At 40.1% G+C, this 27656-nt stretch overlaps 1 protein-coding gene across 7 annotated transcripts in view; it reads left to right on the top strand.

The window, feature by feature from the left end:
• WDR89 (WD repeat domain 89) overlaps positions 1 to 4870 on the top strand; it is a 35413-nt gene extending 30543 nt beyond the window's left edge. For all 7 annotated transcript variants that reach the window (XM_007095209.3, XM_042989861.1, XM_007095212.3 and 4 more), the window contains one exon: positions 3152 to 4870. In XM_007095209.3, coding sequence (XP_007095271.1) covers positions 3184 to 4347 — 1164 coding nt within the window. In that variant the 5' untranslated portion in view covers positions 3152 to 3183 and the 3' untranslated portion in view covers positions 4348 to 4870. The remainder of the gene's footprint in view (positions 1 to 3151) is intronic.
• Positions 4871 to 27656: the final 22786 nt, after the last annotated feature.

The following is a 27656-nucleotide window of genomic DNA, read 5'->3' as shown; positions in this document are numbered from 1 at the left end:
CTTCCCCCTCTGCCTGTCTTCCCTGCTTGTGCACTCTGTCTCTCTCTAAAATAAAAAAAATAGCAGCGCTTGGGTGGCTCAGTCCATTGAGCAGCTAGCTGACTCTTGGTTTCAACTCAGGTCATGATCTCACAGTTTGTGGGTTTGAGCCCTGCATCAGGCTCTGTGCTGATAGCTCAGAGCCTGGAGCCTGCTTTGGATTCTGTGTTTCCCTCTCTCTCTCTCTCTCTCTGTCCCTCCCCTGCTCTCGTTCTGTCTCTCTCTCAAAAGTAAACATTAAGAAAGAAAGAAAGAAAGAAAGAAAGAAAGAAAGAAAGAAAGAAAGGAAGAAAGAGGAGGAAAGAAAAAAATAGCAATCTAGCGTGGTCATGAAGACCACAGTCCTTGGACAGAGTGCCTAGGTCCACATTCCAGCTCCACCATTTACAAGCTACTACAGCCTGAGAAGTACTTCTCCAGAATGTCGTACTGGGAACCCCTGTTGTATTGTTTCCTATTGTTGCTGTAACAGGTTACTACAAACTTGGTGGCTTGAAACAACACAAGTTTGTTATATTATAATTCCGGGGTTCAGAAACCCAAATTAGATTTCACTGGGTGAAAATGGTGGTGTTAGCCAGGGCTGCATTTCCATCTGGAGGCTCTAAAGGGGAACAATTCTTGGCCTTTTCTAGGTTCTAGAGGCCACCCATTAATTTTTTTGTAAATGTTTATTTATTTTGAGGGGGAGGAGAGAGCAGCAGTGGGGCAGAGACTCCCAGGCAGGTTCTGTACCGTCAGTGCAGAGCCCTACTCAGGGCGCCATCTCACAAACCGTGAGATCATGACCTGAGCTGAAACCAAGAGTTGGATGCTTAACTGAGTGAGCCAACCAGGCACCCTGAGTCCAGCCACTTCTTGACCTTCTTCACCCAAACCAGCAATGTATCTTTCTGTAGCTATAACATAGCAACACCTCTCTCTGATTCTCATCATGTTCTGCCTCCTCCATTTACTTTTTTTTGTTTTTAATTTTAGAGGGGGGTGGGAGAGAGGGGGAGAGAGAGAGAGAGAGAGAGAGAGAGAGAGAGAATGAATTTTAAGCAGGCTCCATGCTCAGCATGGAGCCCGACATGGGGCTTGATCCCACAACCCTGGAATCATTTCCTGAGCTGAAATCAAGAGTGGGACACTCAACCAGCTGGGCCACCCAGGTGGCTCCTTCTACTTTTAAGAACACTGGTGGGGAGCCTGAGTGGTTCAGGCGGTTAAGTGTCCAACTTTGGCTCAGGTCATGATCTCACAGTTTGTGGGTTTGAGCCCCACGTTGGGCTCTGTGCTGACAGCTCAGAGCCTGGAGCTGCTTCGGATTCTGTGTCTCCCTCTCCCTCTGCCCCTCCCCAGCTCATGCTCTGTCTCTCTCACTTAAAAATAAACATTAAAAAAAATTTAAAAAAAAAGAACACTAGTGATTACATTGGCTCCACCCAGCTAATCCAGAATAATCTCCCTATTATAAGATCAGCTATAAACACAACTCAGCACAGAAGCCAAATAATCCAAATAAAATGAGCAGAAGATCTGAATAGACATTTTTGCAAAGAAGACGTACAGATGGCAAATGAATACAGGAAATGATGCTCAACATCACTAATCACCGGGAAATGCAAATCAAAACCACAACGAGATATCACCTTACACCCGTCAGAATGGCTAGTCAAAAAGACATGAAATAACAAGTGTTGGTAAGGACGTGGAGAAAAAGAAACCCTCATTCACTTTTTTTTTAATTTATTTTTTAAATAGAGATAGTGTGTGCAGGCAGGGGAGAAGGGCAGAGGGACAGAGGGACAGAGAGAAGAGAGGTGAGAGGAGAGAGAGAATTTTAAGCAGGCTCCACACTCTGCACAGAGCCCAACTTGGGGCTTGATCCCAAAACCTGGGATCATGACCTGAGCCGAAATCAAGAGTCAGGCACTCAACCGACTGAATCACCCACGTGTCTCCCTCACGTACTATTATTGGTGGGAATGAAACTGGTGCAGCCACTGTACAAGACAGTATGGAGGTTCCTTTAAAAATGTAAAATAGGAATACCAAATGACCCAATAGTTCTACTACTGGGTATTTACCCAAAGAAAATGAAAACATTCATTTAAAAAGATACGTGCTCCCCTGTGTTTGTTGCAGCATCATTTACAATACTACCGAGCTACAAAAAAGGGAATGAGATCTTGTCATTCATGACAACATGGATGGATCCAGAGGCTATTATGCTAAGTGAAATAGGTCCAACAGAGAAAGACAAATACCATATGATTTCACGTATATGTGGAATTTTAAAAACAAAAAGCAGAAACAGATCCATAAATACACAGAACAAACTGATGGTTGCCAGAGGGGAGCGGTGGAGAGAGGTAGGCAAAATGGATAGAGGGGAGTGGGAGATACAGGCTTCCACTTATGGAATGAGTAAGTGGCAGAGGTAAAAAAGCATGGGGAATATATATAGTCCCTGGTATTGTAACAATGTATGGTGACAGATGGTAGCTACACTTGGGGTGAGCATAAGATACAGACTTGTGAGTCACTGTGTTGTACACCTGAAATTAACATTTTGTGCCAATTATACTTCACTAATTTAAAAAAAAAGTTTTTTTTAAAGGTCAGCTGATTAGCTGCCTCAATTCCTCTTCGCCAGGAAACCTCTAACATTCACAGGTTCCAGGGATGAAGGGTTAGACATCTTTGGAGGACCACTTTTCTGCGTTCACAACTAGATTTAAATTCTAAAAGTTACATTAAGGCAGCTAGGGCCAGGAGAAGATGATCCCAAAGTGGAGAATGCTGAGAATTATGAGTACGACCAATAATTGAGTTTAAGCTGAAAGGAACTGCTGAGCAACACATATATATGTTGTAAACTTCTCTTACTGGCATAACGTATATGTGGTAGATTCAGTATTCAAGACCGATTGAATCAGAAGGAGGCAACTAAGTTTTAGCCATATCATGGCAGGGAAAGATTAAAATATTAGAATAGATTTTATTTTTTGTTTTCTTTTGTTTTTTTTCTTTTTCTTTTGTTTCCCTAAAAGGGAAATGTTCTTGATTTAATTATAATTTTGAGAAGCTTTGGGTTTAATTTTAATTTTTTGTATTTTTCTTACAGATTTGTACTGCACTTTGAATGCTCCTCCTGACATGGAGAGGATTGAGGAACAATTCGCTAACCTGAACATTGTTAAACGCTCCTCGGGGACTACAGAGCCTACTTACCTGCTGGGCATAGATGCATCAAAAACCGTACAAGCAGAAAAAGAAAGCTTGATCGCTGTTTTATGTTCTAACGGATCAATCAGAATCTATGATAAAGAGAGGTTATACATACTCCGAGAATTTCGTGGCTATCCTGGACTTCTCAATGGAGTCAAATTTGCAAATTCTTGTGACAGTATATATTCATCATGTACTGACGGCACTGTAAAACGTTGGGATGCTCGATCAGCCAGTGAAAAACCTGTCCAGCTGTTCAAGGGTTACCCTTCCAATATTTTCATTAGTTTTGATATCAGCTGTAATGATCACGTCATTTGCGCTGGTACAGAAAAAGTTGATGATGATGCATTGCTGGTATTTTGGGATGCAAGAATTAATTCTCAGGATTTGTCTACTTCTAAAGACCCACTTGGAGCATATTCAGAGACACACAGTGATGACGTCACTCAAGTACGCTTCCATCCCAGCAATCCCAACATGGTGGTCTCCGGTTCAACTGATGGCCTGGTGAATGTATATGATATTAGTATTGATAATGAAGAAGATGCACTGGTTACGACCTGTAACTCTGTTTCTTCCGTAAGCTGTATTGGTTGGTCTGGGAAGGACTATAAACAGATTTATTGCATGACGCATGATGAAGGATTTTGTTGGTGGGATCTTAATCATCTGGATACTGATGAACCAATTACACGTTTGAACATCCAGGATGTCAGAGAAGTAATTAATGTGAAAGGAGGCATTTTGGACTATTTGGTTGGTGGCCTGTATCACGAAAAAATGGACAAATTGTTTGTTGTTGGGGGAACAAACACAGGAATTATTCACTTACTGAGCTGTACTACAGCAGGATTGATTCATGTGACCAGCCTTCACGGAGGGCATGCTGCTACAGTCCGCTCTTTCTGTTGGAATATGCAGGATGATTCTTTGCTAACCGGAGGGGAAGATGCACAGTTGTTACTTTGGAAACGTGGAGCATTAGACAAGACATTTACAAAGAAAGACAGCATGAAAATAGCATCCTCTGTGTACCAGCGAGTTCGAGTTCACAGTAATGATTCTTACAAGAAAAGGAAGAAGCAGTGATGTGATGTTGGGAGCTTCCTTGAAAGGTTTTATAGTCGCAAGTAATTATCTTTGTGTTCTACCTGTGATAGATCTGTTTAAAGCTCATATGTAAAAACAAGCCAGTTAGCAAACAATCCTGGAAAAACGCTGAAAATGGTTTAATTCAGGTCTTCATGTATTCTAAAATTATTTTTTTTAAAGCTGCCAGTTGAGTATATAATCAGTGAGTTGAAAGTAAAATTACATTCCTCATTTTTAAAACCCATCTGTTGAGTTAGTAAATGTTGGGTTTTAAGAAATAGCTTTGATAAGGACTTTTTAGAAGTAGATGGCTGATATGACTTTAAAAAATCAGGTGGTTTGAGCTATATTTTGTAAGCTCAGTTTTTTACATTTTAAATCATCTTCATTATTTATAAAACCAAATCAGACTGTTTTCTGTCAGAGCTCCTACTTAATACACATAGATTATGTTGGAGTATTTAAATGTAAATATTCTAATGATTCTAAATAGTACTAAGCTTTTTTAGAAATAAAGTGATTTGCGTCTATTTAAAAATATATATTTAGTAAATATTTGCATCTATATTTTAAAATGGTTAAATAGTAAGCAGGTATTTCATTGAGGAAAAAGAAATTATCTTGCAAAATTCATTTTGAGTCCGTGAAAATACAACAATGAAAGTATAATAGCAGAATGACTTTTTTATTTCAAAGTAGTCTAGTATTTTGTGATAAAATTTTCTTTCATAGTGCTTTATCCATATTTTTAAACATAAGAGCCCATGGGGAGTGGGGGCCATGCAAGAGTTGGCCGCCAGAGCTTAAAGGGGGACACCACCATAATCTAATTTAAACGTGAATTTTTGTTTACTGCTAATTTTTTCATCCTTCTACGTATTTTTCCAAGGTATCCTAATAAAAAGTTGGTCACTCTAAAGGTTTAGTATGTTCTTACGTTTAATTAAAAATAAAAATACCTTTTTATAGATAAAAATATTTATAAAAATATTTTAGAACGTTTTTATCTTTTGAACTAAAAATATGCTTGAAAAATACAAGCATTACTTTAGAACCTTTTACATTTCTCTTTAAATGTTAATAATGACTTATCTCTGCAAGTAGCAGTGGGGGAACTTTTTATTCCATAGAACAATGCAACTTCTGTTTAGGTATGATCTGGCTTAACTCACTTGAGACTGAACAACAGGCATAGTTAAGTCACTCTTAAACATATTCAAAATGGCGTCTGGGTGGCTCAGTCTGTTGGACGGCCGACTGCGGCTCAGGTCATGATCTCGCGGTCTGTGGGTTCGGACCCCATGTTGGGGTCTGTGCTTGCCGCTCAGAGCCTGGAGCCTGCTTCCGATTCTGTATCTCCCTTTCTCTCTGCCCTTCCGCTGCTTGCTCTCTGTCTCTGTCTCTGTCTCCGTCTCTCTCTTTCAAATAATAAACATTTAAAAAATGTTTAAAAAACATACTCAAAATAGATAATTCTTATTTGGAAAAATTCAGCTCTTCTTGCTGTTGTTCAAACCATAACCCGGTGGTTAATTCTGGACTTTTTTCTTTCCTCCTAACCAGTCAATCACCAAATCCTGTGCCATTCCACCTCCTAAAATCTGTCTTCTGTTCTTTTGCCTTTACCCCACCACTATCGCCTTAAATAAGAGTTTCATCATTTCTCACCTGGATTACAGACCCTTCTCTCCAGTTTGTTCTTCCCACTGTTTCTAGGCTGACCAGAGAAAACACAGATTTGATAATGCCTCATGCTGCTTAAAATCTTTGGTACATTTTGATCTTTTGATGGAGCAAGCACTATATAAGAATGAAAAACCATATTTCTAAGATTCTTAGGATTTGAGACAGTGCTGACTATGTAAGTAGAAAAGCTGTATAAAAATATTTGGAGACCTTGCATGTATAAAACAACAGGAAATGAAACAGTTATCAAAACAGTATAAGCTTTCAAAAATATTTAAAATTTAAAAGTAATTAACAGGGGGGCGCCCGGGTGGCTCAGTCGGTTGGGCGTCTGACTTTGGCTCAGGTCATGATCTCACGGTGGGTGAATTCGAGCCCTGCGTCGGGCTGTGTGCCAACAGCTCGGAGCCTGGAGCCTGCTTCGGTTTCTGTGTCTCCCCCTCTCTCTGCCCCTCCCCTGCTCATGCTCTGTCTTTCTCTGTCTCAAAAATAAATAAAAACATTTAAAAAAATTTTTTAAAAAGTAATTCATAGGGTTGGAAGATGGAGATGAGGAAATGTCTTTGAAAGTAGACCCTCAAAGAGACAGCAAGTGAGAGAAAAGGCAAAAGCCACAGAAGGTAAATGTAGGGGTCTAATATCAGACTATCGGTGTTTACAATGTGGAAAAAGCGTTTTTAAGGGAGTGGGAGGGATTATTAAAACGAAATATTAGAGGCTATCCCCAGAACTTTGTCTGTAGATTAGAAGGCCAACAGAGTGTCAAATGTAATGAATGAAAAAGACCCACACCGAGGCATAGCACAGTGAAGTTTCAGAACTCCAAGAAGAAAGAGAAAATTGTAGAAGTTTCCAAAGGGAGGGGAGAAAAATACAATCATTAGGTACAAAGATAACATGTGCATTAGACTCTTCATTAGCAAATCTGGATGACACAAAATGCTGGATCAAAGTCTTCAAAGTCCTGAGGATAGTTTCCTGCTATCTGAACTTACGCTCTCCAAACTCATGAATCAAGTAGATGACCGTAAATCTTTTTGAGACATCCCTTACTAAGTGAATGTTTCCTATTTCCTCTCTGAAACTCAGGAACCAAATTTACTTAGCTAACCAGAATATCCATGGCTAAACAGACTCATTGGCCACTGAGGAATTAAAAGATTTGGATTTCAGGAGGTACTTGCCTTTTCAACCTATAATTCTGTAGGTCAAATTGTCCTCACATGAGGTTTAAAACAATTTTTCTTAAACATTTATTTATTTTTGAGAGACAGGGCAAGACAGAGCATGAGTGGGGGAGGAGTGAAGAGAGGAGGCGGGGGCAGGGGGGTGGACACAGAATCTGAAGCAGGCTCCAGGCTCTGTGCTGACAGCACAGAGCGGGGCTCAAACCCACGGACCATGAGATCATGACCTGAGTCAGATGCTTAACCAACTGAGCCACCCAGGCGCCCCCTCACAGGTGAGGTTTAAAACTCTTTCAGACATAAAGATTTCAGACTTCACTGTCTGTGGAGCTTTTTAAAAAGGATACTGAAAGATGTACTCCACAAAGGATAAGGGAGAAAATCAAGGAAGACAAGAGATACCAAGAATCAGGGCACCAACCCAACATAGTGGCAGGATAACAGCCTTATAGCAGGCCCACAGTATTGAGTCCAGGTCGGAACAAGAGGACATAAGCTATCAGGAGGGAGGTGTCCAGGGAGGAAAATAAACTTGACAGAGGTTTCCCAGTGCATTTGACCATGTGGAAAATGGTTATGTGCCTTAAACTCACCAATTGAAAGAAACCCTCATATTGAAAATGATTTAAAAATACAAGTTTTTAAAAGATTAAAAAATAGAGGCTCCTGGGTGGCTCAGATGGTTAAGCATCTGACTCTTCAGTTCAGGTCACGATCTCAGGGTTGTGAGATCGAGCCCCATGTCGGGCTCTGCGCTGAGTGTGGAGCCTGCTTAAGACTCTCTCTCTCTCTCTCTCTCTCTCAATATAAAAAATAATCTTAAAACAAAGGGTTAAAAAATATATACTTTCAGTGGTGCCTGGATGGCTCAGCTAGTTAAGTGGCCAACTCTTAATCTCAGGATCATGAGTTCAAGCCCCCTGTTGCGCCCCACATTGGGCCCCACCCTGGGAGTAGAGCCTGGGTGGCTCAGTCGGTTAAGTGCCCGACTCTTGATTTCAGCTCAGGTCATGATCTCATGGGTTTGTGAGTTTGAGCCCCACGTGGGGCTCCGCACTGACAGTGCAGAGCCTACTTGGGGTTCTCTCTCTCTCTCTCCCTCTCTTTCTGCCCCTCCCCCCCCTTCAGAATTAAATAAACTTCCAAAAAAATAAAGACATAGGTTTTAAAAATTGAAGAATGAGGGGCGCCTGGGTGGCTCAGTTGGTTGGGCGGCCGACTTCAGCTCAGATCATGATCTCGTGGTCCATGAGTTCGAGCCCCGTGTCGGGCTCTGTGCTGACAGCTCGGAGCCTGGAGCCTGTTTCAGATTCTGTGTCTCCCTCTCTCTGACCCTCCCCTGTTCATGCTGTGTCTCTCTCTGTCTCAAAAATAAACATTAAAAAAAAAAAAATTAAAAAAAAAAATTGAAGAATGAAGAAAGGCACACCAGCCCCCAGAATGGGAGAAAATATTTGCAAATAATATATCACATGAGAACTTGTATTCAAAACATTTTTAAAAAATGTCACCACTCAATAAGAGAACACAATTTTTTAAATGGTCAAGGGTGTGAATAGACTTTTCTCCAAAGAAGATACAGAAATAGTCAATAAACACACACTAAGATGCTTAGCATTATTAGTCAGCAGAGAAATGCAAACCAAAATCACAATGAGATACCACTGGGTATCTATAATGGGATGGCTATAATAAAAAAAAAAAAATTGGTGAGGATATGGAGAAATGGAAAGCTTCATATTCTGCTGTTAGGAATGTAAAATAGTTTAGCTACAGAATGGCAATTCCTCAAACAGTTACTATTTGACCCAGCAGTTCCACTCCTCGGCCTTTGCTGAAGGGACCTGAAAACGTAAGTCCACACAAAAACTGGTACACGAGTCTTCGTAATAGCGTTCATAAGAGCCAAAAGGTGGAAACACTCCAAATATCCATCAATTGATGGAGGGGTAAATTATGGTCTGTCCATACAATGGAATATTATTCAGTCATAAAAAAAAAAAAAAGAAGTGCTAATACATGCTACAAGTTGGATGAACCTTGAAAACATGCTAGGTAAAAACAGCCAGAAAAGACCACGTATCATAGGATCCCATGTACATCAAATGTCCAGAATAGCCAAGTGTATAAAGAACACATAGGAGCGGTTACCTAGGGCTGAGAGGTAGGGGGGAAATGGAAGAGTTGGATGATTTGGAGGGGAAGGGGTGGTGATGAAAATTGATGGCTATTTTAGTTGCACAACTCTAAAAACCATTGAATTGTACACTTTAAATAAATGAATTGCACGTGAATGTTACCCACATGAAACTATTACCAAAAAAAAAAAAAAAAAAAACTATTACCAAAAAAAAAAAAAAAACAAAAAACTATTACCAAAAAACTATTTGTCATACCAGACAAATAACCAAAAAGCCAGGGTGGCAACCTTAATAGTTGACAAAATGGAATTTAAGGCTAATACAACCTTAATTCCAAAGCCAGATGAATATGAAGAAAAAACTGAATCCACTTTGTTTAAGAATATATATTCACAGTTAAAAATATTAGCTAACCAGGGGCACCTGGATGGCTCAGTTGGTTAAGCATCTGACTTCAGCTCGGGTCATGAGCTCACAGTTCATGAGTTCAAGCCCTGTGTTGGGCTCTGTGCTGACAGCTCAGGGCCTGGAGCCTGCTTTGGATTCTCTGTCTCCCTCTCTCTCTGTTCCTCCCCTACTTGCACTCTCTCTCAAAAATAAATAAAGAGTAGATAAATTTTTTTAAAATAAAAAATATTAGCTAACCAAATTCAATGGTGCATTTTAAAAAATATGACCAAGATGTATCTCAGGATGACTCAACATCAGAAAATCTATGACAGTAATAGACAAAAAGGGTAAAAAAATCATGATTATCTTAATTGAGATAGAAAACACAGTGTGGTTTTGCACCTATTTGTGAAAAATATAAACATCATGCTATTGAAAGAATAGTTTTTTAACTTGGTTAAAGTTAATATATCAAAATCCAGAGGAGACATTATTCTTAGTGGAGAAATATTAAATTAAATACATTCCCTTTAAGACCAAGACTCAGTGAGGAAGTCTATCACAATAGTACGAATTCTGGCTAATACTATAAGGAAAGAAAAAGTATGACAATGTGTATAGATTGGAAGAAGAAAGGGGAAAAAAAAAAAACTCCTTTGCAAATGATATACACCTAGAAAATCCAATATGCAAATGATCTATACCTAGGTATATACCTAGACTTATGTTTTCAATTTTCTTTTAACTATTAAAAGAGATTCAACAAAGTTGCCAGGACAAGGTCAGCCTACGAAAAGCTAAAGGATATTATTTTACGATAGCAGGAAATGTAAAAACTTTCAAGGAATTAACAGAAATACCCCAGATCTATTTAGAAAAACTTTAAAATTCCAGTAAAGACATAGAAGATGTCCTAAGAAATACTCCTTGCTTCCAATGAGATGATAATATTTTTAAAATGACCATTCTGAATTTAATCTGAAAAATCAATATAATCCCAACCAAATTCTAGTTGGATTTTTTTAAGGAACTGAAACTTACTTTAAATTTTGTACAGACTGATGAGATCCACAAATAACAATAAACTTAGAAAAGGGGAACTTTCTCTACCAGATATTAAGACTATCGGATTCCACAAAATCATAGAAAAACTGTGATGTGTCCTTAGAACAATGTCAATGAATAGAGCTCAGAGAGCGTGGGTATATAACAACTTAATACCTTAGAAAGGTGACAATGTAAAAGGGAGTTTTTTATTAGATGGTATTGGGAATAGTAGCTCACTAGATGGAGAAAAATGAAACTAGATTCCTTTTTAAAAAATTTTTTTTAACCTTTATTTATTTTTGAGACAGAGAGAGATAGAGCATGAACAGGGGAGGGTCGGAGAGAGGGAGACACAGAACCTGAAACAGGCTCCAGGCTCTAAGTTGTCAGCACAGAGCCCGATGTGGGGCTTGAACCCACAGACCGCAAGATCACGACCTGAGCTGAAGTTGGACACTCAACCGACTGAGCCACCCAGGCGCCCCACTAGATTCCTTTTTAAAAAAAATTTTCGGGGTGCCTAGGTGGCTCAGTCGGTTAAGCCTCTGACTTCAACTCAGGTCATGATCAGTGAGTTTGAGCCCTGCGTTGGCTCTGTGCTGACAGCTCAGAGCCTGGAGCCTGCTTCAGATTCTGTCTCCCTCTTTCTCTGCCCCTCCCCCACTCACACTCTGTCTCTCAAAAATGAATAAATGTTTAAAAAAATTGTAAAAAAATGTTGTTTAATATTTATTTTTGGGAGAGAGAGCACAAGGGGGAAGGGGCAGAGAGAGAGGGAGACACAGAATTGGAAGCAAGCTCCAACTGTCAGCACAGAGCCCAACTTGGGGCTCGAACCCATGAATCATGAGATCATGACTTGAGCCAAAGTCCGATATTTAACCGACTGAGCCACCCAGGTGCCCCAAAACTAGGTTCCTTAAGTGGTAGATTTAAACGATAAAAGATGAAACCTATAAATTTAATACGAGGAAGTATGGAAAAATGCCTCTGTGGCCTGCAAGTGGCAAATGACTTTCTAAACTTCAAAAGTATGAAGTATAAGGCAAAAAAGAAATTCAAAATTAAGCATTTCTCGTCCCCCCAAATCTATAGATAAACAACAGGATGGGAGAAAATATATTTGAAATCAACAAGTGGTTCCATTAGACTATAGATGGCATTTAGATCTATATGGGAACACAGTGGCAATGGGAAAATGAGCAAAGAATATGCAAAGGCAAATTTCAGAAGAAACTAAAACGGTGGCCAAACTCCCTAGAAATTAGAGAAACGGAGACTCACAAAAATCACTTCATCCCTTTTAGAACTACAAAAATTAGAAAACTAAATGATGCCAAATGTTGGAAGCATTTGGGCATATAGGAACCATCCTGTACTGGTGATGGGAATGTAGGCACAGAGGCAGCTATTCTGGAGAGCCAACACATGTGTGTTGATGTACTCTCTGACCTAGCGATTGTACTGCTTGGTGTAATATCTCAAAGATATTTTCATATAGGCCCATTACTGGGCATCATTTGTGATGTTATAGCGTTGGAAACAAAGTGGACATCCATCCCTGAGAGACAGGATAGGTAAAAACGTGTCGGTTTACACAGTGAAGTACTCCGCAGTATTTACAAGCCACAGTTGAGATGTATACTGGGCCATATGGCTTGATCATCAAAATATAGCATCCAATGAAAACAGCAGGAAACCATGCATGTGTGGGGAAAGCCATTTATATAAATTTAAAATATACAAAGAGTTTCACATTTTGCACAAACACAGAAAAGTTGTACATATTAATGACAATAGAGTGGTTGTGGGTATTGGGGGAGAAGGGACTGGAAGTAGATTTAGAAATAAAAGAGGAGGGGCGCCTGGGTGGCTAAGTCGGTTGGGCATCTGACTTCGGCTTAAGTCATGATCTCGCAGTTCGTGAGTTCTAGCCCCGTGTCTGGCTCTGTGCTGACAGCTCAGAGCCTGGAGTCTGCTTCAGATTCTGTGTCTCCCTCTCTCTCTGCCCCTCCCCTGCTTGCGCTCTGTCTCTGCCTCTCAAAAATGAATAAACGTTAAAAAAAATTGATTAGAAATAAAAGAGGAATGCCGAATGAGCAAGGGAGGGAAGGGAGAAAGATAGACAAGAAATTTTAATGGGAAAGAAAAAAATCACATTCAAAGGGTATTACAAATCGGTTGGAGAGTTTAAGAACTAATACCAGCCACTCAGAAAGCCATGCATATGGGCAGGGGTGGAAGATTATTTTTAACTCCAAAAGGTAAAAAATTGTGTAAGAAAAGAAATGCAATCAGTGCACTACGTAACTCTTAACCAGTGAATAATATTTATGAGGTCATAATGATGTAAGCACAATGCTGATTTAATCAAACATTGTAAAACTATTGAGAGCAGGGAAGAGACAAGGAAGAGGTGTGCAAGTGTTGAACTACTACTCCCATAGTAGAAAGTCAATACTCTTTCTGTAGATAAATCAAACAAATAGCACTACGAACACATTATTTAGAAGCATGTAAGTAAACTGCCTGCCAGAAAGCTAAACAAAGTGAAAGGGATTCCCTTCTAGAGAAGAGCTAGGCAGGAGAGATGGGGGAGGAGACTGCTGTTTTTGTTCTTTGATATTTGTTATGTACTTACCTTGTGTACTTCTGGCTGCAAATACCAGCTCAATTCAAACAAACCATATAAGGAAACTAATACCTCACATAAGTTCAGGAGTGGAACATTTCCAGGGTTGGTTGTTAGGAAGAATGCAAATTCTTTCCATTTTTCTGCTCTGCCAATCTTCATCTTGTCAGCTTCAAGTTCACAAGATTGCTATAATCGGTAAATGCTCACATCCACATTCAACAATGTCCAATGGAAAACAGACTGTTTCTTCGTCTGTGATCCTTTTTATTAATGATCACACACACACACACACACACACACACACACACACACACACACACTTTCTGAGAAGCCTCATAGCAAGTGTCATTGGTTGGAATTTCATTATGTGCCCATGCCTAAAATAGTCACTAGCAGGAGAAATGTGATCGCCACCAATTGGTCCAATCGTGATTCATTGCCTGTGGGGCTGAGAATAACATAGGCTCCTCTGAAGCTTGTGGGTTTAGGGAAGGATATAGAAATTAGATTGGGGTTAATGAGTAGTTGTTGACAAGGTGGCCACAGTGTCTCCTACAGGTACTACTTGACCTTGGTCATGTGTATGTATTTCCTCACAATATTTTTCATCTGAACATTGACTCAAATAAATGTAAGATATTTGTGAGGCAATAATTCGCCCTCACTGTGTTGCTTTTCTCTAATCACTGTGCACTAAATGCAAACTATTCTACCTTTACCGGATGATCGTTTAGAGGAGAGGTCGACATTTTACAAAAATTAAAAGGCAAAATTGAAAAATGTGAGTCAGATGATATTTGTTGTCCTTTCGGCAAAATTTATATAATCTTCTGCCACGGCAGTCAGCAATGTCATATTGAATCAATTTACTATTCAATTACTGACCCATTTTACTAATCCATCTCTCAGATCCACACTCCAACTCAATTATCTAGCTTTGAGATTACTCACACATTATGCCTTTTGCACTTTAGTGCTGCCTGGGTTTTGTGCATTTCACTGCCCGTTCTCCTTTTGATCATGTAAAGAGTCAGAATTAAAATCATATAACTTTGTAGCGCCATCCTCCTCCTTCATTCTTCCCACCTTACACTTCATGTGTAAGCAAAACAAACAAACAAAAAACAAAACAAAACAAAAAAACTACTTGAAATCCTTGAATGCATCGTTGGGTTCATTATCTGAAAAATAGAGGGAGACAAGAAGAAGAAACTCCTCTTGTCTTCCATTATCTGTTCTCCCTTTCCATAGTTATCAAACTCCAAATCATAGATGGCGATGTAATATCCAGAATAAGGACTATTTCCCAGAGTATTTTACAAGTCTTTGTGGTTACAAGACTATGTTAGGCGTAATGAGGTATATGCGGAAACTTCTAAGAATCTGCACAAAATGACGGTTGTTGAGTTTCCTGTGTCCCCTCTCCTGCTGTCTATGGATGTGATAGCTGGAGTTCTAGACAGCATCTTGGACTGTGAGGGAGGATAAAGCCCATGACTAGATTCTAGACTACTTGGCTAAAGTTAGCCTGGGACCCTGAGGTTTTGTAGAGAAAGAAAGAAACTGCTCTATTGTTTAAGCCACTGTTATTTTATTTTATTGTTTTAAGCTTATTTATTTTGAGAGAGAGAGACAGGTAGGGAGGGGCAGAGAGAGAGGGAGAGAGAATCCCAAGCAGGTTCTGTGCTGTCAGCTCAGAGCCCAACGTGGGACTCAGTCTTACAAACCGTGAGATACATGAACTGAGCTGGGATCAAGAGTCAGATGCTTAACCGACTGGGCCACCCAGGGTCCTCAAAAACCATTGTTATTTTAAGTCTGTGTTACAAGCAGTGGAATCTAATTGATAGCATTGTTTAAACGTTTTAAGATTGTTGGCAATGTTACATGAGCTGACCCATGTAAAAGCTCTGAGAACAGTGTCTGGGAGTAAAGTAAGCACTAAGCAGTATTTATATATGTTATACTATTTCCATGCTTTGATAAGGTTGCTTCCTCTTCCTGGTAGTTTGTTTCACTCCTGTTTGTCCTTATGACCCAGATCAATCATTTCCTCCTCTGTGAAACTGTTTCTGATCCTTCCTTCACTTTATACTAGTGCTTAATCTTGTGTTTACCTTTATAGCAACTTGGATATTTTTATTTACACATTTGTCTCCCTACTAAACCTCTCTTCCTCATAAAAAAAAACAAAACAAAACAAAACAGCAAGAGTTTTCTTTCTTTCTTTCATTTTTTTAAGATTTTATTTTTAAGTAGTCTCTATACCCAGTGTGGGGCTGGAACTTGCAACCCCAAGATCAAGAGCCGCACACTCCACCAACTGAGGCAGTCAGGCGCCCCTAGAGTTCTCTTTCAAGAAGAACATAAATTTCATGGCTCACATAGAGTCTGATAGTGCCCCTAAACCTATGACAATATTCAATTTGCCAGTCTGGCAAACCACCACATCCTGATGCACACAAGGAGATGCCACAAAGGAGAAGAGAAAAGAGGGGTGGTGCCTGGGTGGCTCAGTCAGGTAAACATTGGACTCTTACTCTCGGCTCAGGTCATAATCTCACAGTTTGTGGGTTCAAGCCCCATATCGGGCTCCGAGCTGACAGCACAGAGCCTGCTTGGGGTTCTGTCTCTCCCTCTCTCTTTGCCCCCTGCCCCCTCATGTTCCCTCTCCTCTTTCTTTCTCTCAGAATAAATAAATAAACTTAGAAGAAAGATACTGACGCACCCCGAAGTTCCCGATGCATGCCAAAGATTCCTGTGCACCAGTCCTAGAGGAGACATATCCTTCCTCCCCTCTCCTGGCCCACTCATTTGATCAGCTGAGATACATATCTGTTGGGCTGGGCACTGTAGTGGACGATGCTGGAGAAAGAGGTTTGATCTCTGTCCTCCAAGAGTCTGCAATGTGCTAAGAGAGACAGAGTTTCAAAATAATAACAATAGAAATATGTACAGAGTGCAAACTAGGAAGGAGGAGGAAACCATGCATTCTGTTCTGAGCACAGGTTAAGAGAAGATGATGCCCGGAATGTATTTTGAATGAAAACTAGTTTACCCGATAGTCTGGAGAAAGGGAAAAAAGAGCAACAGAAGATAACATGGTCAGAAGGAACAACATGTGCAAAAGCGCAGAGGCATAAGATACGTGCTTAATTTTCGTCCTGAGCATCGGACTCCGGTCCTTCCCAAGTTTCTGTGCAAACACATTCCTGAAACGTTTCTTAGGGTGATTTACCTCTGCAGATGGCTCCCTGCATCTATTATGTCTTGATTTCTCACTGTTTTAATTCTGAGGACAGTGTTGCCCTGAGCTGTTGTCTAGACTCCGTACCACGAGGTGTGGCCAACGTGGTTAATATTATTATTCTAAAGAAGCTCTCCTCGGTGCCACTTCAAGGTGCCACTTCAAGGCCCCACCGTTGACTCACCCTGCAGTTGTGGGCTTTAAGGAGCTCTTGCCTCTTAAAGGCCCATTCTTTTCTCTGACACTTGCAAGACTGCCTTGGAAAAACTTCTTGGTTAGTTTTTAGCTACTCATTTCTAGTTAACAGCACATTTGTCAGTTTTCTACCTTCTGTCTTTAGTACCTAGCCTAGGGGCAATGCTGCATTAATTTAACTTGAGTCTGGTTTTTTTTTTTTTTTTGTTCCAGTAACTTTCCTCGTTGATTAAAGTAGACTGTATGAAGTTGCCATCTGTGCCTTCATTTCTCTTCTCTAGGACAGAGGAAAAGCTCCATATAGCCTTAGGGGCTTTACAAATAATGCAGCTTGGCCCAGGAGTTGAATGAGATCCAAACAAGGCGTTTAACCAAGTGGTCTTTTCCCTGGAGACCCTCAGTAGCTCTGATTCCCACCGCGTCCTGAGCCTAGCGTCATTGTACTGCCTCTTGGCTGGATGGAACCGTAGCACTCTGCCTGGCAATTCCTTTTAAAGTTGGATTGAGTGTTCTACCAGCCTTGAAGGCTGTTCCAGATCCACGCACTATCTGTAGGCACCTGCCAGGGCAGTTCTCTCCCTGCTTCCACAGGACTCAACACACATTGCCTCTGCTGTTACACGTTTCGTTTCCATTTCTGTCTGTTCTGTCTGGTGTATGTAGCCATCAGCTTCCTGCCATTAGTATTGACCAAAGCCGAAGAACTGAATTAAAAAGAAGGCGGTGTCCCGTCTTGCGAATGCCCTTTCTCTTCACAACAACCTGCTTACTTGGCCACAGAGTCTTGGATTGAAGAGGCCTGAGTGCTGATTCTCAGCATCCATCCGCCGGCAAATACACTCATTAATAGATGCTGAGCTTCTCCTAGATGCGGATTACCATGCTCTGCCCCCGTGCGGTCTTTTTGTTTTCCTTTACTGCTGCATCTGTTGCAATGTGATCAGTCACTGGCCCCGGGCTCTAGGTTTGATCCCCTTCCTGGCTTGGCTACCTGATGCAGACTTGGAGATAATCCTCACAAACAACTCAGTGAAATAGGAGCCATCAATATACCCATTTCACATATGAGGAAACAGAGGTTGACAGAGGTAAAGTTACTTCTGACTCTACAACCGGACCAAGAAGCAGTGTCAGCTTTGTGAGGTCAGCGGCAGCCTGCTTCGGCTCGTGCCTGAAGACGAATATTCTGTACTACTTTCATCCTTGCTGGCATTTTGGTGGCTCAGGTATTTGCTTAGGGAAGTAAGTCATATATGTTACTCTTAGTTTCGGTCCTCAGCCCACAGAATGATAGACGCCACATAAACTACTTTAAGTATGGTACGGGGTACTTTATTGGCAAAGCAACTAAATCACAGGTCTTAAGATGTGTTAATGTACCATGAGCAGCAATGTGAAAAACGTGGTAGAGTTTAGTAGGACTGGATAGAATGCCACAAGTGAGCACCGTAGGGAAGACCACGTCAAGGAGATCTATTCGTGGTGACAGAACAAGTATATATACATTTTGAGAAAGAAGGTGTTTTCCTGGTCATGATAACAGTTAAAACAATGTTAAATGTTTTACATTTGCTTCCCTGTATTTGGTATTTCAAATCAACAAAATTTAAACTGAAGAAGAAGAAGGAGGAGAAGGAGGAGGGCAAGGGGAAGGGGAAGAAGAAGGAGGAGGAGGAGGAGGAGAAAGAGGAGAGGGGGAGGTAACTGGCTCCTGTTAATGACGTCAGGGTTGTTTATAGGAGGCACCAGGTGATGTGGTTAAGAGTGTGGATCCAGCTGCCAGATTCCCTGGGTTAAATCCTGACTATTACTCTTTGCCTGTGTGGTTTTGGAAGGCAACTTACATAACGTTCTGTACTTTGGCTTCCTCGTCTGAAAAAGTGGGGAAATTAATAGTCTTATAAGAATTAAATGAGTTAATATATGTAAAGCACTTAGGACAGTGCTTCGGACATGAAAATTGTGCCGTAAGTTTTATTATTATTATTTTTTATCAGCAGCAGCAGCATCGTTGAAAACAAGGAGCCGGATAAAATGAAATCCAGAGTCATTAGTCATTTTTCACACAATTTTGTACTTGTGTTATGCTTTCCAGTGTTCAAAGAACTTTCATATTCACTATCCTGCGTGATTCCATCACCATAATACACTGTTGGCTGGTACAGCCAGTTATGCCGTCTTCATTTTAGAGATTCATTCATTTAGCTCTATTTATTGAGGCCCCTTATGTGCCTGGCACTGCTATGTTCTGAAAATTCACAGGAAACTTGTGGTTCCTGCTCTTTTGTTAATAAGAACTGTCTTGGGGAGTAGGTTTTGAGGGGGCATTTCACTTTCTTTTAAAAAAAAATGTTTTTTTTTTCTTCTTTTTATTTTTTGAGAGAGAGAGAGAGTGTGCGAACGTGAGCGAGGGAGGAGCAGAGAGACGGGGAGAGACAGAATCCCAAGCAGGCTCCATGCTGTCAGTGCAGAACCCAAAGCAGAGCTTGATCTCACGAACCATGAGATCATGACCTGAACCAAAATCAAGAGTCAGGAGCTTAACTGACTGAGCCACTCAGGCGCCCCTTACCCTCTATAGTTTGTTTGAACTTATATGATAAAGTATATCACTTTTATGGTGGTGGGGGAAGAGTCTAATGGGAAGGCAGGCATGCAAATTACTAATCATAATACAATTGTCATTATGGCAGTATAGACAAGGGTCAGTGGACACATAGCAGTTCTAAGAAGAAAGTCTGAGTAGTGGCATTTAAGGCATGTTGAGTAGAAGTTAGCCAAATTAAAAAAAAAAAAAAAAAGGGAGAAGGGCGTTCAAGCAGAGAAAGCCTGAATGAGTGTGGTATACCTTGAGGAAATTACATATCGTTCATTATTGCTTGACACGGATAGAGGGGGGAAATGATATAAGTTAAGCTGTTTAGGTAAGTAGGAGTCAAATAATGAAGGAATTTACTAGCCAGAGGTGGGTTCAGAGTTTGCCTGTAGGTGATGGGTGCCCATGAACAATTTTATGTTGGGAAATAACATGATCAGCTTTGTATCGTTCTCCTGAAATTTGGCGGTGGAGACCATGAAAACTGATACTTTTCTGAAAGGCCAATACAGTCAAAGCAATACCAGTGTCAGAACTTAAGTCTTTTGACCTGAGATTAGCAGGTTTCTGTTAAACCGTGCTGATTCCTCTATAAAGCAATATATAGGGGCACACTCTCTCTCTCAAAAATAAATAGACATTAAAACAAATAATAAAGCAATATATAAACAAGGTCTCACTATTTACCGTATTGGTCTGGCAGTGTGAATTTGAATTCATGACTAAGAGAATGGGAAAAGATTTCACATAATCACCAGGCAACCTAACCTTCCCTTTCATCTCTTTTGGGAGCCATGCCTATTAGAAGATACTTTTCACTTGAATTCCATCTCCTCATTTGAATGGAAGAGGGCTTACATTTCATTCACTCTTCAGATATGTGCAGAGCATAATTTCCACTGAACCTAGAGGTTCTAGGGCCTCTATCCTTTAAAAGTTCATGCATTTTTTTATTAGGTCTAGATTTAATTTTTACTGTTACGGCATAATCCCATTTCCTCCAGTTCCTTTCATAAGGTTGTGCATCAAGTCCAAAGACGTACGGATAGCGGCCTTTGGAGGAGAGCTTGCTTTCTTAATGAGACACAATAGCTGTTCTCAGTTTGTTTAACCCTCTCTTCACTCCCACACCCCTCTCCTCATTAGAAGGCATCAGTCAGCTTAATGTGCAGCAAGCTGGTCAGCAGGAAATCTTCCACTTGGTGTGACAGTGCTTTTGCTGCCAATGTTCTCTAACCAGCATCCATGCTGTCTGGCAGAAATGAAGAGAAATACCGTCCTGCACTATTAACACCCTCTCTTGGCTTTTTCTGCCTAGAGCTCTGTCCTATTAATCCAGTAAGACCTTATTAGAATTCCAAGGGTTTCCCAAGCTCTCCAAACCCTCATGGTTGGTATGATCCTGTGTTACCATCAGAGCATTAGTCTGAATATATCCTAGAGATGGTATCATCCTTCTGGTGAAATTCCTGTCATTGAATGTCTCTTTGCCATGAATGTTTTAGTTCCTACTTGCTGGAACAAGAAGTGCTAAACTATTCCCTCTTATCAATGACAACACCCACTTCTAGGGGCAAGTTCAATTTAAAAAAAAAATTTTTTTTAACGTTTATTTACTTTTGAGACAGAGAGAGACAGAGCATGAATGGGGGGAGGGTCAGAGAGAGAGGAAGACACAGAATCGGAAGCAGGCTCCAGGCTCCGAGCTGTCAGCACAGAGCCTGACGCGGGGCTCGAACTCGTGAACCACAAGATCATGACCTGAGCCGAAGTCGGACACTTAACCGACTGAGCCACCCAGGTGCCCCAGTTCAATCTTTTTTTGACTACACCCAGCAACATGGTCTTTTATTCATGCACTCATTCCATTCATGGAACCATTTTTTGAAGGCTTATTATATGCCAGGCACTGTGCTAGTTATTTGAAGTACAGTATTAGACAAAAGAGGTCCTTCCATCATGAATCCTCTCATCTAGTGCCCCTGATAACGGGGGTCTGCGGTGAGGTGGGGGTAAAAGTGGAGAAGAGCTTGTTAACTGAGACTGGGAGGAAATGGAAGCATCAAAAGTTGCCAATGTTGTAATTGACTCATCTTAAGTAAGAAGTTTAAACATATTTTAATGGTTACATACAAGCATGACTGCTATTTTCTTTTTTTTTTAAGTTTGTTTTTTTGTTTGTTTAGAAAGAGAAAGAGAGAGAGCAGGGAGGGGCAGCAAGAGAGGGGGAGAGAGAATCCCAAGCAGCCTCCATGCTGTCAGCACAGAGCTGGATGCAGGGCTTGAACTCACAAACCATGAGATTGTGACCTGAGCTAAAGTCAAGAGTGGGACTGTTAACTGACTGAGCCACTCAGGCACCCCTGATATTTTCCATTTAATTAGAGGAAAGGCAATATGCTGTCTGTTAACATAATGCGGTAGAGTTTATGAGAATGAGGATGTTTGTTTAGAAGTTAATACGGTTCCTCAAAAAATTAAATACAGAATTATGTATCACATGATCTGTCAATCCCATTCTGGGTATATATCCAAAAGAATTGAAAGCAGGATCTCAAAGAGACATCTGCACGTCCATGTTCAGTGCAACATTACCCAATTGCGAGGGGTAGAAGCAGCCCAAATGTCCATGGACGAGTGAACAGATAAAGAAGATGTGGTATACACACACACACACACACACACACACACACACACCACACTGGAATATTATTCAGCCTTAAAAAAGAAGAAATTCTGACACATGCTACAACATGGGTGAACCTGAGTGAAATAAGCCAGTCACGGAAGGACAAATACTGTATGATTCCACTTAAATGAGATATCTACAGTAATCAAGATCATGGGAACAGAAAGTGGCACGGTGGTTGTCAGGGGCTGGAGGAAGGGACACATGGAGAACTGTTGTTGGATGGCTGTACACTTGGAGTTTTACAAGATGAAAGATTTCCAGAGATCAGTTATAGAATGATGTCATTAGAGTTAACTTCATCAAACTGTACCCTTAAAAAATGGTTAAGAGGGAAATTTCATATTAGGTGGGATTTTTTTTTGCCACAATTAAAAATAAAATTAAAAAAAATTAAAGTTAACACAGCATGGAAGCAGTTGTGCATTCGAGAGAATGAGCGGCGGATTGGGGTCAACCAGAAGGCTGGGGTTACAGAGCCGACACTGCCAATTCCTAGCTGTGTGACCTTGGACTTGCTTGCATTTAACCTCTAATCCCCAGCATCCACCCTGGTAAAATGGAGCTATGTCACCTACTTCAAAGTTTTGCAAGGGTTAAATAAGATGATGTGTGGGTAAATTAGCAAACCCTAAAGCGCTATGCAAATGTAAGGCATTCTGACTGCAGATGCTGGGTTTCCCTATTTTCTGGCTTCACCACTCTTTTCCTCCATAGCAGGGCATGGTGGGAATGTTGAGGCACCAGCTCCAGCTTCTCTTTCCATTTGTCCTGTTACTTTCTCTGCCTAACCTGGTTGCTGATCCTCTTACCAGTAACGGTTCTTCCTGACATCTCTCCAGACAAACTCCACTGGTCGCCCGTTGTCTTATTTCAGTTAACTTGGTCATAGAATTGGAGAGACCACGTAAGACATAGGAGAAAACTGAATAGCAGTGCAAGCTAGTGGGCCAACTTCTGACTAGGATGCTTAGAGTAGCTGGGACCCCAGCTGACCCTTGATGGAAGGAAAGTTTTGAATAAACAAGACGATGGGAATGGAAGGAAGGGTTGGCATTCTTGATTGGAGAGAACTTCATGCGCAAAGTTTGTAGGGAAAAAAAATCAACAAGGAAAGTATTTAGTGGACAAGGTGGACACTGGCCTGCTGGAAAGGATGAGCCTAGAAGATGAGAACAGGTACAAAGAATAGGGGACTTCAGTAACAGGCGGAAGGTATTTGATTTTCTGCAGTGAGGGGTTTAGTCATTTCAGTTTGAGAGTAGAGGAATGAGCTGTTGAATGGGAGTTTTAGACCCAAATAATTCTACAATAAAATCTCAATAGGTTGTTTAGGGTACTCTACAAAATGATACTGAAATTCAACCAGATGAACCATCGGGTGAGAATAAGTAAGAAAAAGATTTAAAAGTATCATGAAAAAGGACCTGCCTTGTCAATGAACGATGGTGGGAAAATTGGTTATTTATTTAAAAAAAATCAATTTAGGTTCCCATTTCACACATTATAGCAAAATTAATTCAAGTTCAATTGAACAGTTCAGTGTAAGAGACAAATAAAACAAAAATTAGAAGACAATATGTATAAAACTGAGGGTTGATGGGGGGTGGGAGGGAGGGGAGGGTGGGTAATGGGTATTGAGGAGGGCACCTTTTGGGATGAGCACTGGGTGTTGTATGGAAACCAATCTGACAATAAATTTCGTATATTGAAAAATAAATAAATAAATAAATAAATAATAAAAATTAAAAAAAAAAAGAAGACAATATGTATAGATAAGTGTCTGCACTCTGAATAGGTAAGAAGTTTTGAGAATGACAGAATCTCTGATATGCTGCTGGTGGGACTGTAAATCGGTACAATTATATAGGAAAGCAATTTGCCCTGATCTTGTGAATTTGAAGAAGCACATACCCTACAACCTGGTTCTACTTCTGGATATGACACACAAACTCGAGAAACCATACACAAAGAGATGTGCTTAGGAATGTTCTCAGCACCACTGTTCAAAATAGTAAAATGCTGGAAACAATCCAACCATCACAAAGCAATATGAACAAACTGCAGAGCATTTGGAAATGGAATACTATGTAGCAGTGAAAGGGGATAGTCTAAAGGATCCGTATCAACATGGTTAAATTAAAAATACATCATTCTGGGGCTCCTGGGTGGCTCAGTCAGTTAAGCATCCGACTTCAACCGGGGTCATGATCATGTGATTCGTGAGTTCAACCCCCTCATCTGGCTCTCTGCTGTCAGTATGGAACCTGCTTCAGATCCTCTCTCTCTCTCTCTCTCTCTCTGTCCCTTCCCTGCTTGTGCTCTCTTTCTCTCTCTCAAAAATAAATAAACATCAAAAAAAAAAAGAAAAAAGCACATCATGTTGAGTGAAAAAATAAGTTACAGAAGATAACATACCAATTATATACAAGCCTAAAATATGAAAAAGGTACTACATGCTCCTTAGGAATGTGTACATATTTAGTAAAAGTATAACCTGTACATATTTAGTATAAGTTATGTAAAAGTATGATATCATGGGATTAAAAAACACCAGATTTAGGGTCATGGTAACCTGTGAGAAAGAGGAATAGGATGGAAAAGTTTACACAAGATGCTTTCACTGTGCTGGTATTTATTTCTAGAACTCGGTGGTAGGTGCCATGGTTAGATGTTATATTCCTCATTCTGGGGCTTTGTAAGCCTAAGATGTTTTGTGAAATAAAATTTAAAGGTAATATATATTCTTTCTAAAAAATTAAAACAATATCTGAATATATAATTTAATCACTACTTCCAACCTGTGACCAAAGGAGTTCACTGCTAACAATTCTAAGTACATCCTTCCAGACTTCTTCTGGATATTTACCTTTTCTAGATGTCTATATATTTCATACCTCATGTTTTTTCTAATATAATAGGGTACTGCTTTACAAATAATTTTGTAATTCTTCTTTTTTTTTTTTTTTTTCACTTAATACCATAGACACCTCTCCATATAAATACATATACAGGGCGCCTGGGAGGCTCAGTTGGTTTAAGCATCTGACTCTTGATCTCAGCCCAGGTCATGATTTCATGGTTTGTGAATTCGAGCCCCTCATTGGGCTCCTTGAATAATAGCGTGGAGCCTACTTGGGATTCTGTCTCTTCCTATCCCTGCCCCTCCCACGCTCTGTCTGCCTCTCAAAATAAATAAATAAACTTAAAAAAAAATACATACACATCTCCCTCATATTTAATTGCTATATAAGATTCCATGGCACGAATATGCCATAATTTTACTACACCTCGATTGATACATTCTTCGGTGCTTTCTATTTTTTGTTATTAAAATTATGCATTAAACACCCCTGGTGAACCTTAGAAGTGTTTTTGTTTAGAAAATTTTCAGGAGGAGGAATTTTTGAGGGAAAGACTTTTTTAAGAGTTTTGCTTAGCAATTAAAAATGAAAGACATCTCCAAGGAATTATGGTATACTTCTCTATGTAAAATCAATATGTAAAAAATTCATCTAAGTGAACCACAAAAGCACTAAAACTACAAGAGAAGCAAAGAACTCCAATAGATAACTGTGGAAAAATAGACATAAATGACTATTAGATGCGTGGAAAATATTTTAACTATTCCAGCTCTGTGATTGAAAAGATGAAAATGATACTTAGTTTCAAATACTTGGCCTGTACATTTGGACAGGATGAGAAAGGAAGTAATAGTGTTGGCAAAGTGGCAGAAATTAATCAAGAACTTAAAAATGTTCATATTCTTAGGTTCGTTAATTCTATTAGTATAAATTTAACTTGAAGAAATAAAGATGTTGTAAGTAGACAACCATTGGGTGTTATTTTGGGGCAATGGCTTCTTCTCTTCTTTTTCTTCCCCCAAACCCATGGAAACAGCAGAGAGCCCCCAACATTCATTTTATGCAACATGGCTGATAGCCAGACCACAGCTGACTGGAATAGGCATAGGTCCCTGACCTAAGCTGGGCCCTTGGTCAGAGCAGGGGACCCTACTAGAGATCTCAGCTGCTCTCTGAAATAAAGACAATGCAAACGTGAGAGCTTGATCTGCCATTTTGTACCACATGGCCTGTCCCTCAGAGAAGGCCCCTCTTCAGTGTGAGAAAAAAAAAAAAAAGAAAAGGAAAGAAAAGGAGCACAATCACAGCAAAAGACAGAAAGCAAAAAAAGACCTCAGGGTTTTCCCGTCCTGCTGCTAGTCCCTGCTTGCTGAGGCTAACTGAATCCCTGCCCAGAATTCCAACAATTCCCCGCCTTTGCTTACACGGGTTCCCATAAGGCCCTGGTAAGGCTCCTGCTGTTCTGACTCAACTGAGAAGCATGGATTCTGCCCTGTTCCTCAACATCCCAGCACACAGAGAAGGATCCCAGCTCTGAAGGTGTATGGGGGGAAGCCAAGGAGGGATGGAAGGAAGAATTCAATTCTGGTGGAGCACTTATTAATTAAATGAAAATAATTTGTGTGACTCACTTTGGATAGTTCCTGGTCCATAGTAAAGAATGCCTTAAACAAACAAACAAACAAACAAACAAAAGCAAACAGGGTGCCAAGCCAGGAGGGAATGAGAATTCTGAGTGTCCCAAAGTTCAGCTTAAATATCATTTCCTCTTTTTCCCTTATTATTATTTTTTTCTATTTTCCCCTCCTGATCACAAGATTTTACACTGGCTCTGGGCTTCCATAATAATTAGCCCTTGATTATAACTTTTTATAAATACACCAGAGAGATAGTACTTATTATGTCTTACTCAGATTTGAATTTCCCCAGGGTACTTAAATGTTTGGAATGAATGCATTAGGGAACGATTAAATGCATTTATGAAGACTTGGTTAGGAAAGTTCTCCTATATTAAGTGTTTGAAAGGGCTATTGAAATGTGCTAACCATCATGACGATGAGGCTTTCTCTTGAGGTGGGGCACTTGCCATAGTCTGCCTATGAAACCAGTGACTTTTAGTTAATTATAAACAGTTTTCTTTGAAAGGTCAAGACAGCTAGAATTTTATACTTTGAAGGAGTCTTTTCCAATGCTTGTTTTTCAAAACTACTTTTTCATAAATACTTTGTTCCAGTTCCCAACTGGTTTGTTAACCGAGTCACTAACTTTCCAAATCTGAGATTGTATGCTTTCTTGGCTTAGAAAAACCATCAAACAAAACAGTTTCAACTACTTGAGGTGATTACTGCCATTATTCTTGTTTTCAAAGCTCTTTAAACCTAAACTCAAAAAAAAAAAAAAAATCTCTCATGAAGAAGGTTGACTTGGGTCCATTCTGCAACCCAACTCTACCAGCTTTTCACCAAGACAGAATGAGGGGTTCTTTGTTATTTTGGAGAGAGACAATTATCAAGGGAAATGAGTGTGGAAAGCCTTCATGTTTTCTATATATGCTACACAGCACTGTATACAGACCTGATTGTATAGATTTCCAGTGGGGCAGGAAGTAGAATAGTTTAGAATTTCAGGA

This window comes from Panthera tigris, chromosome B3 (genome assembly GCF_018350195.1).
Source record: "Panthera tigris isolate Pti1 chromosome B3, P.tigris_Pti1_mat1.1, whole genome shotgun sequence".
NCBI lineage: Eukaryota > Metazoa > Chordata > Mammalia > Carnivora > Felidae > Panthera > Panthera tigris.
This window is presented reverse-complemented; position numbering and strand designations above follow the sequence as displayed.